Source organism: Haliotis rufescens, unplaced genomic scaffold, assembly GCF_023055435.1.
Source record: "Haliotis rufescens isolate VD_foot unplaced genomic scaffold, xgHalRufe1.0.p SCAF_6, whole genome shotgun sequence".
NCBI classification, from domain to species: domain Eukaryota; kingdom Metazoa; phylum Mollusca; class Gastropoda; order Lepetellida; family Haliotidae; genus Haliotis; species Haliotis rufescens.
In genome coordinates, this window is record NW_025964334.1 from 38,452,492 (window position 1) to 38,470,393 (window position 17,902).

Below are 17,902 nucleotides of genomic sequence, written 5' to 3' on the forward strand. Positions count from 1 at the left end.
GGTGATGACAGAAGCATATTAAATTTATGAACATTAGGATGACAATAGAACTTTGCTTTCAGATATAGTTGCCGTAACTTGACATACGATGAACAAATAAGAAGGAAGTGGTACTCAGTTTCAACACGGTCTAATTTACAAAGTTTGCATTTTCTTAAATTTCTTGGGATTTGATAATGACGTCCATTCTCAATTTCCAAAGTATGACAACTCAGTCTGAATCTCGTGAGGGTTGTTTTCATATTTTGCAAATTTAAGAATGACAAATAAGGTTCACATTTAACATAAGTTTTTAACAAATATAATATAACATTTTTGAACTTGCAAGAAGTTCGCTATGCCAGATCTGCTGAAAATTGTCTTTCAAACGTTGTTGAAGCATATTATGAAAAACCCTTCGGTTTCCATGCATTTGGAACCTCCATACATCTCCAAACCCAAGTTTACAAAGACAATTCCTTAATTTAGTTACCCAATTGACATGACCATGTTCATCATACAGGCACAACACAATGTAGCACTTTCTTGGTAAACGGAAGTCTGGCATCTTAAGTATGTTCAGCCAATATTTCACACATCTAGTCAAAAAGCATATACACGAACAGGGTATCTGCCACACTCGCCCAATACAGCATTGTTTGATGCGGATAATTTTAAACCCAAAAACCGTTTACAAGCATATAACTGCACAGTTTCCAATTTTTCAACATTTTCAAACCCCCAGACCTCAGCACCATACAGAAGCACTGGCATGATCTTGGCATTGAAAATTTGGAAGTAGAAAACTGGTGAAAAAGGTTGTAGCGAATGTATACTTCTCAGGATAGTTATCCATACCCTTTTCGCACTGGCATGATCTTGGCATTGAAAATTTGGAAGTAGAAATCTGGTGAAAAAGGTTGTAGCGAATGTATACTTCTCAGGATAGTTATCCATACCCTTTTCGCCTGCAGGGCAATCTTATCAAGAGTTTTAGACCAGTGAAGCCTATTATTAAAAATACAAACCCAAGTAAGTATAACTTCAACCCTTTTCCCTTTGAAAAAACACTTTTCGAAATGTGACAAACAACCACCATTTTTAAATGCAACCACTTTGGCCTTGGACATATTAACTGACATTTTTTGAGTGTTACAAAAATTCTCAAGGACGCTTAATTTCTTCTGGAGGTTAGAAACACTATCACCAACTATTTCATTTATAAAAAACTGGAACAAGAACGGGCTAAGAACACAGCCTTGCCTGACACCCAAAGGGTAATCGAATGCCTCAGACATACGATTGTTAGACCTTACACTTGCCTTAATGTCCTTGTAGATTGACTGCAATATTCTACCCATTTTTGTACTTAATCCCTGTTTATGAAGCAAACTCCAAAGAAGGTTACGGTGTATGGAATTGAATGCCTTAGAGAAGTCAATATAAGTGACGTAAAACTTACCCCCTTTACGTGAAAGGAATTGTTGTACAAGAGCATTAAGGACAAAACAGTTATCTACAGTGGAATAGACCTTCCGAAAGCCTGACTGACATTCAGAAATAACACAAAGTGTGTCTGCCCAGAAAACTAATTTCTTGCATAAAATGAATAAAGTATGCAATAAACACACATGATGAAGTGAATACTTTGCTAAGGACACTCAGAAGGCTTATTGCTCGATATTCATCTGGAACGATTGCATCATCTTTTTTATGTAATGGAATGATAATTCCTAATGACCAATTCTCAGGAAAAACACCATATTCGTACATACTATTAAATATAATCTCCAAGTAAGGAGAAATAACATCTGATCAGTGTTTTAGATATTCGCTTATGATATGGTCAACTCCAGCTAATTTATTGTTCTTTAAGGCTCGAATACTGTCTGTGATTTCTAATCTTGTTATAGGGCAGTCAAGAATGTTTTCTGTCAAGACATGAGATTCACAAAGGTACAGACTTTTACAATGTCCCAAAAATGTTTGGAGTCACCAGTTGAGTTTATCAGTTCTACTCTACTACGCTGTTGATACTGGTCCCCCTTTGTCCTACACAAGGCCCTGTACTCATTGCGTACCTTGTTGTACTTGGCTAGATGTTCAGTGCTCTGAGTAACCCGAAAGGTGTTTAGTGCATGACAGCATTCGTGTTTTTTAATACGACATTCATTGTCATACCATGGGGAATCACTATGCCTTTTACCTCTATTCTCCCTTTTGAACACACAAGCAGCAGACAGAATAGCATCTGTCAGTAGAGTCACTGCAGTAGATGCATCTGAGAGTGAACATAAGGCTGCACGTTCTAGCATACCAGTGATACATGGTGATGATATATTCATCATGAATGTCTCACGAAGTTTATCAGTCCATATGTACTTATAGTATACCTGACTATCCTCAGGTTCGAACGCATCTCCCTTATGACGAATGCTCACACGGATTGGTAAATGGTCACTTTATGAGCGGGACATAATGTCAAAGTCTGGGATATGTTGAAATATATCTGTTGATGCTAATGTATAGACTATGACGCTGCATCCCAAATGTCCTATGAAAGTGAAGCCACCGGAGTCTGCCCCAACCTTTCCATTGATAATATGGATGTCCAGAAGTGAGCACATTTCCAGGAGAGATCTACTGAACATATTCTCCTTCTGGTCGCTAGATATTCGTGGCATATTGAACTTGGTTAAAAGGTTGGTATAATGTTCATCCCCCTCCACATAGTGAATGATATTATCTCCAACCTAGCCTTGTTCTGTGCCAGTTCTGCTGTTTAAATCCCCGAACAATAAAATGGAAACATCTGGATACTTTTCCAACATACTAAGTAATAAGTTCAAAAGTAAGTCTACACCATTGCGACTGTCTTTGTCATCATACCATGACGAGCCTTCTGGCTGAATATAACTATAAACACATAAGACATTTAAGTCACAACTTAATATGTCCTCGTCAAACAACATGGTAACTGCATTATCCCCATCCTTAACATCAAGAATGTACTTCGCTACTTGAGCTTTAACTAAAACTAGGCCTACTACTGTTGATCGAATTTCAAAAAGCATTCCATACTGTCGATTAGAATTTCTTACTTTGGCTTACTTTGGTTTTGGAGAATCAATCAAACAACGGATACATACTTCCTACAATGGAATACAATTACAAGTTCTTGTCAATGGTTTTGGTTCCTCATTCTTTGATGAACGAAGAGGATGTCGTCAAGGAGATCCCTTATTACTTTATATATTCATCCTTTGCGTAAAAATACTAGTAATACTAAAGAAATAACCAGGATATAAAGGGGATACAAATTGGTGACGTCTCCTGGCACTATAAACCTGCTCACTTGATGGTTCTGAATGATGCCTCTATGCTGTTTTGCATGAATTGACATTCTTTTTAAGCTTTTCATGTTTTAAAGTAAACACAGATAAGACAAAATTAATGTGAATAGAGTCAAAGAAAAGATAAATGAAACTCTGCCTGAAATGGAATTTAGGCTGGACAGAGGAACGTTTCGAATTATTGGGCATAACATTCTGTCTGGATCTGGATGACACGGTGGCTCTAACTACGAAAACAGGTTCAAGTAACGTGAAACGCTAATGTAAACATGATCAATAAGACACCTAACACCTTTTGGTAGGAATACTTTACTTAAATTACTAGTTCTGACAGAACTTTACCACCTATTCTTATCTTATCCATATCCACCACAAAGAAAAATTGATAAAATTCAAACACAACATTTCAAATTCTTGTGGGGAAATAAACCGGACAAAATAAAGAGATCACAAATAATATGTGTAACTAAAGATGGTGGGATTAAATGCCCTAAAATTAAAGAAGTCATACAACCTCAAAACATTTCGATGATAACATGAGCCTTTACGACCCATTCTAAATTGTGTTTTATATTCTTTTTAAATACCCCTATAATAAACTGTCAAAATGTGTACGAGACCAATAGCTGGAAGCATAGGCCATAAATATTATCAAGAAAAAACAATAAGTTCTCTGAGATGAGGTGAAATGGAGTTTAATGTTGCGTCCAAGATTATTGCGCTTTTAAATCGACGTGCATGCTCTTGTGTCTGTCTACTTGTACTTGTCTGGACTAATGCTGGTCTTATAGTGCTAGCTCACTGAGATACCATGCCACAGTTTAACATGAATACCCCACTCAGACACAGTATACTGACTCTGAGCCGGCCAGTCCTTGTTTTATCCCCTTAATGCCGAGGGTCAGGCATGGTAACAACAAATACCATCTTTTAACATCTTTTGGTATGACGCGGCCAGGGATTGAACCCCCACCTTCTGCTCTCCGAGAGCATGCTCTACCTCTAGACCACTGAGGCGGTCTTAAGTTCTATGAAGATTACTCTTGTCTTGGTGAGCTTATGTGGACCGTCTAGAAAATAATGTTATTCCTGCCGCTGACATTCTGTCACAAAATGTCTGGTTAAATGATAATATACACGTTGGGAAGGGAACAATTGTCTGCCAACATCATGTATATTAATTAGTGAATTGATGAAAGGCACCTTTTCTCCCAATTGTACAATTCATGGAGAAATGCAACATTACAATTAATTATCTTATATTAACTATCTGAGATTGATCTAATCTATTGAGCAATACTGTCGGCAACAGGGCATTCAGAAGCTGAAGAAACTAAGTTACCCAATTTTACCATCTGCTTTATTTCACTTGTTAAAAACCAGGAAAGGTCCTCAATATTTCTATAAAACACTTTTGGATAAACAAATTACCAAGAATCAACACTTTCAAAAATGGGAAATCTCCGAAGCAGATCGTAAACATAACAATCTTTTTTCATTTAGGTTACAAAGTCATGTACCTTTCAGTGATTTCAATATCAAATATTACATCATATTGTACCTACAAATTCACTACTTTATTAAATGGGATATGTGGACAGTGACCATGGTGACTTGTGTAGCTCTTGCTCAAAGGATAAAGAAACTATTTCACACCTATTTTGGGAATGTCAAAAGGTATGCGCCATTCAGTCCAATATTTTGTTTTTTTAAATTTCAAAAAAGTAGAGGTGGCCAACCCCAGAACCGCCCTCTGGAATACCCCACTGCTGTTACGATGGTGATTTCTGATCAGGTCCTCAGAATCCAGCGCTCGTTGAAAGATTCAATTAAGTTAGGATGTATCTTCAAGACTCAGTTCTGATCAGGATGTGTGTCAACCTACCAAACTGTTTGTCTGATTAAAATTTATTTGAGCTGAGGTGCTCCAATTCACTGTACAGGGCTACGTCCCTTTGACATGCAAGAATCCTGGTTCGCCCTGATTGTTTCTCGGTTTGTCAGCACCATACCCGTGCTCATGGATTTCACCAGTGTGGTAAATGTCTGAGACCTGCATCACCTCAGGCTTTTCTCCCACATCAAGCTGAGATACCATAATATGAGTTGTCGCTGTTCAAAGTTGTGTTAAAACCAAACTCACTCAATCTGGCATCTGTAGGCAATTGAACAAAAATGACAAAACAACATGTGGTGTGCAAACAACATTCATTTAATAGTTTTTGGCTTATTTGGACTTTTATTTTGTACAAGTTGCTTTATCAAATTTTTAGCCAAAAATTCAATGTAGGTGGTTGAACAAAAATATATTTTAGAAATTGTTATACATATATTTCCACTATACATATTATTCAGTGGCGATAAGATCTTGTGTATTTTTCATTTTACCTAATTGTAAAACAAAGCTGGTCAAACAAATTTTTCAAAAGTCTTTTTCTTTCTTCTAGTTTCAGTGTTTTTTTGTCGACCAGTCTTGTAAACCAGCTAAAAAGGATATGAGGCTTTATGATTAAAATCAACATTTGTATCAGAAAAACAACATTTTTTGTTGCTGATTGTAATAAACAGTCAGGTGTGATTACTTAAATGGGCCTTGCAATGAATGTTCCACTTTAGTTTGTTTTTGATATAACAAAACAAATATACATGTTAAATGACAAATTAGAATAAAAAAGAAACATATAGCCATGATACTGCCAGTATGTATACTGTAAAATATGAGAGAAATGTGATTGTTTGTTGTAAACAATTGAAAAGTTTATTCTGTAAATCATCTGCCAACATTATCCTGGGGTATTTTTACACTGAAGACCTTGGTTTTGAATCCTTACATATGTGTTCATGAAATGTGAAGTTTCTTTTTTTATACAAATTAATATAATGTTTAATATTCTCCAGAATAACAATCATAGATAAAAAACACGGAACAAGATACAAATGTGTTTTCACCTTTTTTTCCTACTTTTTAGATTAAAGTGAAAGTTAAATATAGAAATTATAAGAAAAAACACTAAAATAGATCAACAAAAGATCAATAGATCACATGAAACAAAATCATGTGAGTCTTCTTTTAACAAATGTGAATTAAAAGCTTCTCTTCCAATGAAATAAATAAATAATCATTTCACAAAACCCTTCTAGCATACTTGCAATAGTGCACTGATTATATTCTATGAAGCAATGTAGCGGTAGTATATGTTGGCAACTAGGGCTGGGAGAATCAAAATTTACTACCCGGGCACCCGACCCCCTATTACCCAACCCTACCCGGGTACCCACTGTAGGTCTCAAGAGTTGGAATGTCAGATTGGGATTAGTTTGACCATAGCCCTGGAAAAATTTATATTATACAGATATAAATTAAAATATCTGGTCATGTATACACTGAAGTTGACGTAAGTTTTATCTCTATTCAAACATAAAAAAGTCAGAAGGAATGTCATCTTCCCGAGGCAAGAGACTTAACGGACTTTAAAAGTCCAGTTTCCACCCTTGCCGAACTAGGCTGGTATTACTTGGCTCGAGTGGCTATTACCAGTTATGTCCATTCTACGCCTTGCCTATGGACCAGTCAGATTCCACCTCTCGTATCGCTTGCGTTTGCTTCACACAAAATGGTGGCGCCGATCTGATCAATAATCAAGATCTATATTGTGATAAAACGGGTCTTACATCGCGAAATGCATCAAATCAAGTGAGCACCTTGATTAAAAACATGAAAAGATTTAGAAAATATCTGCTGACAACAAGTTGACAGTGCTCATGTTTTGCAAATCCTGCAATTGACCGAAATCTGCACGACAGTTTACGAACAGGATTTTGATTTCGGTGCGCAATTTTGATTGGAGTATGCATAGACTCGTTAGTCCAGGCAAAATGTAACTCCATAATACCAGCCTAGTTCGGCAAGGGTGGAAACTGGACTTTTATAGTCAGTTCACTCTCTTGCCTCGGGAAGATGAAGGAATGTGTGAATACCGGTAGTCAGAAAAAAATGCGAACATTAGTGACTTGTAGGGTAACAATGGAGTTATAGATAATTTTAGTGCTAACCTATGTATTCCATGTGGGCTACCAACATGATACACCTACACAATCATGCTTACCACCCTCTCCTCTGCATCAAATTGTCCATCTTGGCATGTGCACATACATGGTTACTAGTTACAAAGAATAACTACCTGCTGAAACAATGGACATGACACACCCTCATGGCGTAATGGCCGTTATGTACTTGTAACCCAAGGCATTGTCTGATTCCTTTGCAGAATAGGCCCTCAATACCCATTCTTGTTTGAGGACACTACTGTGGATTGTGTGGCAACAATGTGCGATCTGACTGATTGTGTGTCGTACCACAACAGCATGGGTCATCACTATTAACCACAGGCTGCCTGGCCTAGTTTGATTATTTACAGGCTACTGTGGTATTACTGGAATATTCAGACTGTGGATTTAAACACCATTCACTGTAATGATGTTTCAGTTTACAACCCTGATGCGACTGCCAGACTACATGCCACACGAGGACAAGATGGAGAGGATGGATGACATCATCGATGTGCTGGCTCTACGCGGTTGTCTGGACACAAGTGAGTATCTCAGCTCTATGAAACTCATGTCATGTGAAATGACACTGATGGTACTTCAGATCCCATTCACTTTGCATGAAAGAGTCCTCCTGTGTTTCTCAATGTGGATATCATGCATCAAGAAGTAAATGGGATATTTTTTAGACCTTAGAAAATTAAAAACATCTTTTCTCTTTTTGTGTAATCATTTAGGCCTCTACTCTTGACAGTACATATAGTGACGTCATCCATTGAGCACAGAGTACGTATTTGGAGATAGGTGGCTTGCATCATGTTGCATAAAGAATATAACTAGTACTTTCATGTCAAACGACAGAGCATACATTCTGGCACACATTCCACACATATACATGCACAATAAGAATTTACACACAAACTCTCAAACCTGCAACCACATGGACATATTGCTCACAAACAAAATCCTATCGAAAAGCATAGATTACTTTTGTAATCTGGCTCAGGGCTATCCATCCTTAAATATAACAAAGCTGGATTTAAGTCTGGCCATTTCTGACAGTTTATTAAAATTAAACTATAACACAATAATATGGGCCAAAAAAAAGAGAATTAAATCATTAAAATTCAGTAAATTGAGATGTTTGACTTTAGATACTAACTACCTAAGTCTGGTTGCGAGCTGTTAACTTCACAGATGTGTCAGGCATGCCAAATCAGTGCAAGTACTGTACATAGATTTTGACCATTTCATGACTAAAAAAGACATATCTACTTGTTCATAACGGAACTAACAATCAAGGTGGGATGTAGGGAAAGTAAAGTACTCATTCCTGAAGAGCTATGATCTCATGATAAGAATAAATAATTTTGTCACATTAATCAATGTCATCAATCACATATTGTACAAGTGTCACACTTCCTGTACATTTGTGTGAAGACCCTGGAATAGGCAATACACCATTACATAGGGTACATCACTGTCTTATAGTCTCTATGTATATGTATGTAGTAAATGGAAAAGTACATAAATTTATACTCCCTTCACCAGCCAGAGAAAATTCCAGAGTTAAAAGTACTGTCATGCACCAGTTGTGACTGGTATTTGAGATTAATAATGTTCTTACAACTTAGTATAATAGTGTTCTCCCAACTTGATATGACAATGTCCTTACAACTTGATAATGTGCTCACAGCTTGATATGGTAATGTCCTCACAACTTGATAGTGTTCCCACAACTTGATATGATAATGTTCTACCTTGGTAATTTCTGAACTTTGACGGGAGTAAACTACTGGAATCTGGAAGTGGCTGCAACAGTCCCAGCATGGTCTAGGGGAAGTAACTCAATCACAATATCTTGAGCATCTATGGCTTCCTTCCAGCAGTTGTACCTTGGTGTTGGCTGTCAATGTCAAGTGAAGCTGTGAAGTTGTGAAGCTGTGAAGCTGTAAAGTTAATTTGTGAGTGAAGGAAATCAGACATGGACAGTCTGAACACTGACTATTTCACAGAGATATCACATCCATCTAGCCCATGTATTCACCTTCAATTACACTTCTATGAGTGTACCCTGTTTTACTACGATCCATTTGGTGAATATAAACTTTTTTTAAAGTTACTGTCCAGCTATCATTTGGCGATAGAGGATCCTTTACATCTGGCATGCTCGGTGTGACTGTTTTTAACCACACCCTAAGTCGCCGATCGCCTCCTTCATCTTGATGTGCATTACATGTTATTCCCTTCCAAACTTTGATCTCACTGGCCTTATCAGTTGAGTCTTCAATGTCCAAAAGAAGTTGGTATGTTTCTGCAGTCCCTTCATCCTTATTCACTTCAAACACTTCATATTGAGTTTGAGTTGCCTTAAGTTCTCTTCTGGCAATGTATGTACATTTAAGCGGTGTTTCCAGACACCTGTCATACATTGCTTTAAGGTCTTTTAAGTAGTTTTCAGGTTCACCTGCCATCGCCATTGCCACAAACAATAATGTTGACGTGAAAACTTTCCCCCGTAAGGCTTATTGTTGCTGGACGTGTTGAGAGAATGTTCCAGAGTGCAGCTGACCTATATATCACCCTTCTTGCACACGGTAGGAAGGGCAGCCAATAGAAATGTAGCACATTGCAGAGGTATGAAATGTGGCAACTTTTGATTGGCTGTTGCAAATATGATGTGATCCGGATATCAGAGGTCTTGTGGGAAGGGGAAGTTGACAAGGAAAAATGACATCAGCGCTGCAAGTTTGAGCTTGATAACTGGGACTGGGAGTGTATGATAATGTGCCACAATGTACAAATGTACCTTGCTTGACAATGGCATAAGGATCTATACCGATACGTTGCCTTTACAGTGTTGAAGAAGTTGTTATCCATAAATTATGTCTACTTTGTCATCCGTCAACCTCTAAGTAATGCCTATCAAACAATTGATAATGTACCAGTTTTTTTTTTGTAGAAAGTTTTGGTTTCAGCTTGTTCAGCAGTCAGTTGTTTTCTGTGTTGGAAAATATTTTGCATATGACGCAAATGTAAAAGATGACACAATGGTGGTTCAAGAAATTCTTTTCTGGCATATTGATTGACTGTATCAAGTACAAAATCTGTCTGACACATCAAATGTAGTCACCTTTCAACCACACGTTTGTCCCTTTTCTGTTTATTGTACACATGTGTCTCAGTGTTAATTACAATCGTATGATGGGATGAGAGAGGTCAGAATGTAGTTGTTGGTCCATCACGTACTTCAGTAAAAGTCGTGAGAAATACTCCTCCAACCTGCTGTGTTATTATGCGTCAGTTGATTACAGGTCCTTATTAAGGGTAAGTTCTGCACACACGATGCTGACTCATAGTTTCTTGGAAGAGCATGTTTCATGTCATCTGAATTATTCCAGGAAAATGCAATCACTTGGTGATGGTATGTGAAAGGAACCTGACACTGACAGATTTTGTACTTTCGTTTTAGAATGAGCTGACATGCTTGAACAAATTGTTGTTTGTCATAGAGTGGGCCAGAGAATCAGGGTAGGGTCACACGAACACCTGACAGGAGCAGGGTCAGGACAAATACATACAGTGTTGGGGTGGGGGGTGAGATGCAGCATGCAGTCATGTCAATGAATGGAGACATGTTTTCATTTGGTTTGGCTAACAAACTCAAAATGTTTTCTGAATTTTGTGCTACGCTTATACAGGAAGTTAGCTTTTGTTTTCTTTGCCAGTTTTGTCTCAAGTTCAGTTTTGGCTTATATTTTAATGTTGACTGAAACAAATCTCAGTAAGGAATATCAAGTCGTTTTCCCTAGGTGCACGCATGTGGGCAGCCACTAATCTGTCGTCATGTACAATTCTGTACATCTAGGTACACTGTGGTCATTATCAAGATATGAAGGAAAATATATACCGGTACTTAAAATGAAGCTAAATATACAGTTTGGGCTTGTGGGCTCTGAAATTTCCACGGACAACATAAGTAAAGTCTGTATATTGAAGGGGTAAATGCTGCAAAGATTCAGTAAGCATGTACAATTGCATAAACATTAATTATGAATAGAACAATGTTATTACAAGAAAGAGGACAGTCTCATCTAGGTCATAATGGAACATGGATCAGTGAAATTCAACAGCCTGGGTAACACATACATTTTTTCCAACATCTTAGGGACTATAATCTCAAGTTAAGTTAACACTGAATAAGTGTAATGTCTTCCAAAGGAAAGTCTGCTATGTAGGGCATATAGTTTCAGAAAAGTAAAAATAAAATACAGTAAGGCAATGTTTAGGCTTGCTGGTTGCTATTGACATTTTGTTGCTAGTTTGCCTTTGAATAAACTTCTACCTAATCCCTTATGAAAGAGAAAACGGAAAAGTAAGACTCAGGATGGGTATGAAGGGCCAGAGCAGGAACAGTCTTTTTGTGAGTTAAGTACCAGACTAATTTCACCACCTGTTACACACAAGCTAGAGTTCTTTTGTTTGAAGTGGGCAGTCACTGAAAAATATGTGGAAACAAATTTAAAGTTCTGACTGAGAATGAACCCATCACATAAACTCTTATGAGTGCAAAACTGGAAACAACTTGTGTAGCTCGTCCTTTCACACAGGCAATTTAGTGTTATTTTGTGACTTATTGAAACTAGTTTGCTATTCGTGCGAATAGCCATTAATCTCCATGGAAGTCATACACATTTGTTTTGTATGTATGTAGTAATTTGCAAGTAAAATACAATGAATACTGACGTTTTCAAGTTTGTCGGGTTTTAATACCCATCTTGTTTAAATAATATTTTGACGCTTTGAGCTGCTTTCTTCTGCTCAAATTACACCCAAAAATGGTATCATATGTTTGTATGCATTGTTCAAAAGTTCAAAAGTTTGAAAGTGATGTTGATTATAGAATTTATCAGAAATTCAATATGGGTACCATGATACAATATTTCACCTTGGGAACATCAAAATTCATTTAGTAGACAGTCAAAAATGACAAAAATGTAAGTTAAAAATTTAATCTTTCAGGTGCATGGGGACTCTATCATTCTTCTTGATTATTATCATGGTATTTGTTTATAGCGTTGATTAGATTGTGATAAAGGAAGGAAGTTGACATCAAGTTCAAAAGTGTATTGGAATTGCTCCAGCCTTAGATAGTTTCCTTCAGGGTTAATAAAGTCCCGTACTTGGCCGACGCTTCTACGTGGCTGACACCTCAAAAAGATATTCTCATTACCAATGTTGATGTCGTTTTTGTAAACATGGTAAAAGATAAGTTCTTTTAATGATCAAGTTCCCCTTTCAAATCAGTCATTTGCTTTCTGGCCTTGGGATTGTTAACATGCTGATAATTAAAAGTATCCCTAGATTGGTGTAAAGAAAGATTAAAATCCCCTGCTTTTTTTTAAAACATGTGTATTTTACCAAACATTTTTATTTTATTGATGATCATTGCATAAAATATTTGTTTGGGGCCATACAAATTAACAAGAGAGATTATTTTTTTCAGAAGCTGTTATGCCCAAGATCTGAGATTTACATTATCATCTGTGAAACTATTATGTGTCTTATAGTCAATATCATTATCTCCTGCCACGAAGTGGATCAGGGGCCATAGGAATGGTGTCGTCAGTCCTTCCTTCCCTTTGCTTCTCACAAGGGACAAATGTTCTCAAAAACTATTTAAATTAGAGAAATGAAATTTTACACAATGATATTACTGGTCATGATCTTAATTCGGTTCGAAACTGGTGTCTTAAGTTCATTTTTTATAGAGTTCTGTCCCTTTCTCTGTGCTTTTCAACTTAGTGCATACTGTGTGAAATGGAAACAATTGAAGGTACATTATTGAAAGTTTGCATGCTTATCAAAGAGATACTTGTCAAGACAGTTCGAAAATTGGTGCTGTACGTTATATTTTCCCACAAAGTTACTTCACTTGCTACTTGTTTTAAGATTTTGAGCATATACAGTTCTGATGTTTGATCCATGCTATTTAACAAAGTGCATTGTGGCAGAAACTACTTAAGTTAGCTTATCTAAGAGATACTTATCAAGACTCAGTTATTTTTCCAGGGAAGGGGCCTTTTGTGTGTATTTATTTCACACTTTATATTTTTCTTATAACATAAAGCTACCCTTGTGCCTATCTATTCATAAGTCTTTCTAGGACACTTTTTTATAGTATATATTCACTACAAAATTCTAACAGCAGGGGATAGTGATAATGCTGTTTTCTTGTCAGAAAAAAGAATGTTGTGTACTTTTTGACTGGCTATTGTTCTGTTGAATAGTACTTCAGATCCCCATTCAGTTCAGATAAAGTAGTCATTCTGTTTGGGTTTTTAAAAAATATGTATCTTACAAGAAGTAAATGTAATATATCTCAGACCTCAGAAAATTGAAGACATCTTTTCTTTTCTTGTAATCATTTAGGCCTCTACACTTGACAGTACATATAGTGACGTCATCCATTGAGCACAGAGTACGTATTTGGACATAGGTGGCTTGCATAAAGATTTATAACAAGTACTTTCATGTAAAATGTCAGAGAATACATTCTGGGACACCTTTCACTCACATACATACACAAACATGGAAGAGACCCGTGAAGATCCAGGTTAGAATTGGTCTTCAGCAACCCATGCTTGTCATAAGAAGCAACTAACAGGATTGGGTGGTCAGGCTTGCTGACTTGCTTGATGCATGTCATGGTAACCCCCTTGCGTGGGTTGGTGCTCATGATATCACTCACAGGATTGTCTAGTCCAGACTCGATTATTTACAGACTGCTGGAATATTGGTGACTGCAGCGTTAAATAATAAACAAACATGAAAACATTTGAAGCTAAAAAAAACACAACACGGATGACTTCAGTCTTCCGGTTCATTGCTGGCTATCCATCCTTAGATATGACAAAGGTGGATTTAAGTCTGGCCATTCCTGACAGCTTGTAAACATTTAACTATAAATTGCTAAAGTATTCACTAGCTGAATGGACATTTTTTTTAAAATCAATTAGAATTCAGAAGAATCAGATGTTTTCTTTTAGATACTAACTGTAGTCTAGAGCTGTTAACTTCACAATCAATGCAAGGACTTTACTTAGATTCAGACCATTTCATGAGTGAGGGAGTGAATATGGTTTTATGACGCTTTTAGCAATAGTCCAGCAATATCATGGAAGGGACACCAGACATGGGTTTGATACATTGTACCCATCGAACACGGCTCATCGGCGTGATGGGCAAATGCTTTAATCACTAGGCTAAGGCACTGCCCCCATTTCATGACTAAAAAAGACATGTCTATATAGTTGTCAATCCTTGGGGAAGTCTGAACATTAGAATAATTATACATTTACCGCTTTCATCTGTCATCTGTATTCATCTGGAAAGACTGAATACAAAGTTACAATAGCATGAAACAACACTGTGGCATGAAACAAACAGACAACAATAAACGTGACTAAATAATGACATTACATGGGAAAAACTTCATTCATTGCAGTTATTGGTGATGCTCTGGTGCGTGGCTTGTCAGGGGGAGAGAAGAAAAGAGCGAACATTGCCTGTGAACTTATTACAGATCCAGCTATAATCCTTCTAGATGTGAGTATATGGACCATTCAGTCACCTGACTGGAAGTCAAGCAAGCTTATGTCGTTGCACATTTTCGTCGTCTAGTTGTCCATCCACTTGTCGGTCTGGTTGCCTATCCATCGTTAACTTGTATGTTTTGAAATTTATTCTGGATCTGAAACTTTATTTTGATAATCCTAGCCATGATGTCTATAAAAAGTGTATGGAGAATTTCAATCCAATGTTAAATGTCATTTCTTCCCACTGCCAATTTGATACATAGCAACTGTATGGTATGTGAAATAATATAATACGACTTTTGGCATATTTTGATGAAGCTGCGATCATGTCACCTTCGTATACCCCTGTTTTTCTTATAATACTGTTGAAGCTTAAACTGTGTTTAATAATCCCAACTTAGGTGTCTGTAAACACTGCTCAAAGATTTCCAAACTGAAATTAAACAAGGCAACAAGTTTTCCTCTCAAGGCAGGTGAGCTACTGAGCCTTGTGGCTCTAGCTTTGTCTGCAAACAGAACCATAAGATGGCATCATTTTAGTCTTATGTCATACAGTATTGTTACGTTGACTGTTGCTGCTAGATGTTTAGTGTTGGCCCATGTTCGGAATGTACACCATGTAGACCATAAGGTGTTGTTACGTTGACTGTTGCTGCTAGATGTTTAGTGTTGGCCCATGTTCTCAAGATTTGTATCATATGCGCCAATTGCAATTAGCAATAGAATTTGTTTGAAAATTTTTTTGTGGCTGTATCCCACCTGACCAAGCATTGAAAATCTTTTACATTGAAATCATTAAATCAGTTTTCAGGGTTAGCATGGCTAGTGAATTGTCTTCAGGATGAGTCCTTTGAGTGTAGTGCAATAAATATCCATCTGTAATGCTGTTGTAATAGTTAGGCAAGAGAACACATGTTTAATCCAGTCTCAGTACCTTTGTGAATCTCCACTTGTTTGTGGCAGGAGCCCACCTCGGGGCTGGACTACAGCATCGCGCTGAGCCTGGTGAAGACCTTGAAGCAGTACACAACAGAGCGCAACAAGATGGTCATCACCACTCTGCACCAGCCCTCCAGCCAGATGTTCTACCAGTTTGACAAGCTGCTGCTCATGTCGGAGGGAGAGGTGATTTCATGTCACTGCTTCCTCGATTACCCAGTGTATTGTCCTCTCTCCATGCTATGACTAATACCGAGGGCCCTGTCCCACAAAGTGATCTTAGCGCTACTACTGTCGTAAGTCTGTGTTAAAGTATGGGAGTTATGATTGTCTTAGCACTAAGATTACTTTGTGGAACAGGGCCATGGACCCATTGATTGCCAGACTGACATCACCATCACCTCTTCCAGTAATATGTGAAACCATAGTTTGTTAAGATCATTGTGATTTTTGTTTTGTTTTTGCCCTCTGGTCATTAAAATGTAAATGCCAAAACGTGTGATTATAGATTAACTTTTGATTAACGTAAATTTAACATTTTTGTTGACTACATATCTGGGTTTCACAATCAATTGTCTTATGTTTTGTAGCTTGCCTACTTTGGAGACTCTGAAAATGTGCTGACCTTCTTCAAAGACATCAGTATGCCCATGGCAGAGCACTACAACCCAGCAGACTTTATAGGTGAGATGGGGCAGAAGAAGTAACACTTCCATGTCATACTTATGTTTGTTGGTTTGTTGTTAAACGCTGCACTCAACAATATTCCAGCGATATGATGGCGGTCTGTAAACAATCAAGTCTGGACTGGACAATCTAGGGATTGACATCATGAGCTTCGATCCACGCAATTGGGATCGATGATATTCATCAACAAGTCAGCGAGCCTGACCACCCGATTCCGTTAGTCGCCTCTTACGACTAGCATGGGTTGCTGAAGACCTATTCTACCCCGGATCTTCACGGGTCTCATACTTATGTGAAACTGTTTGTAGGTCCGTGTGGAGGGGGAGTACAGTTGGATGATCAATACAATCTTATTGGCTGTGAGAGTGTTTGAAATAGTTGATCCATGAGGAGGATGAATATAGATGGATGATTATCATTACAGTCTTATTGACCCGTGAAGATCTGGGTGAGAATAGGTCTACAGCAACCCATTCTTGCAGTAAGAGGCGACTATACTTGTTGTAAGAGGCGACTAACGGGATCGGTGTGGTCAGGCTTGCTGACTTGGTTGATGCCTGTCATCTATCCCAAATACATGGATTGATGCTCATGACACCAATCACTGGATTGTCTGGTCCAAACCCGATTATTTACAGACCGCCGTCATATAGCTGGATTATTGCTGAGTGCGGCGTTAAGCAACAAACAAACAAATACATTCTTATTGGTTAGTCACTATCTCATATAAACCAATGCAAGTCTCGTGGCCAGATTGTACAGGAATCAAGAGGTCGTGATGAGGTCAAGAGTTTGATGTGATGTTGCTTGTTTCTGCTATCACAGCTGACCCTTGGATTTTCAGTTAACATCACTGGCATTCACAAACTGTATAGAATGTTATCACACAAGTAGTTCCCTGAAAATATGTCTAGGTATAGGTTATTGATATAGGTTTTAACAATAAATGTGCCAGTGCATGGATGTGGAAGATTTTACAAGCTGATTGTTAGTGTACACCAACTTTAACTGTGTGTCGTGGTGGGCACGTCCACTCATCTTGTGTAGTCCTGTACATCCTGCTACTGATGAATGTAACTTGTCCTGCAATGAGTGTTCCAGGGTAGTAACACTGTTGTACACTGTTGTACACTGTTGTACACTGTTGTACTCTGTTGTACTCTCCCAAGTGATGAAGGGATAGATGATGATGTGTATACAACAGGGATGTCACGCTTCACTGATGTATTGATGTAGCAACCTCTTATTAGCCACGCCACATGCAGAAATAAGATCAACAAAACCATGCTGATGATGCAA

The 17,902-nt window shown here is 37.7% G+C and overlaps 1 protein-coding gene across 2 annotated transcripts in view; it reads left to right on the plus strand.

The window, feature by feature from the left end:
• LOC124145826 (ABC transporter G family member 21-like) overlaps positions 1–17,902 on the plus strand; it is a 50,770-nt gene that overhangs the window by 19,704 nt on the left and 13,164 nt on the right. For both annotated transcript variants that reach the window (XM_046515771.2, XM_046515773.2), the window contains exons 4-7: positions 7,819–7,924; positions 14,887–14,987; positions 15,941–16,102; positions 16,507–16,600. In XM_046515771.2, the coding sequence (XP_046371727.2) occupies positions 7,819–7,924; positions 14,887–14,987; positions 15,941–16,102; positions 16,507–16,600 (463 nt within the window). The remainder of the gene's footprint in view (positions 1–7,818; positions 7,925–14,886; positions 14,988–15,940; positions 16,103–16,506; positions 16,601–17,902) is intronic.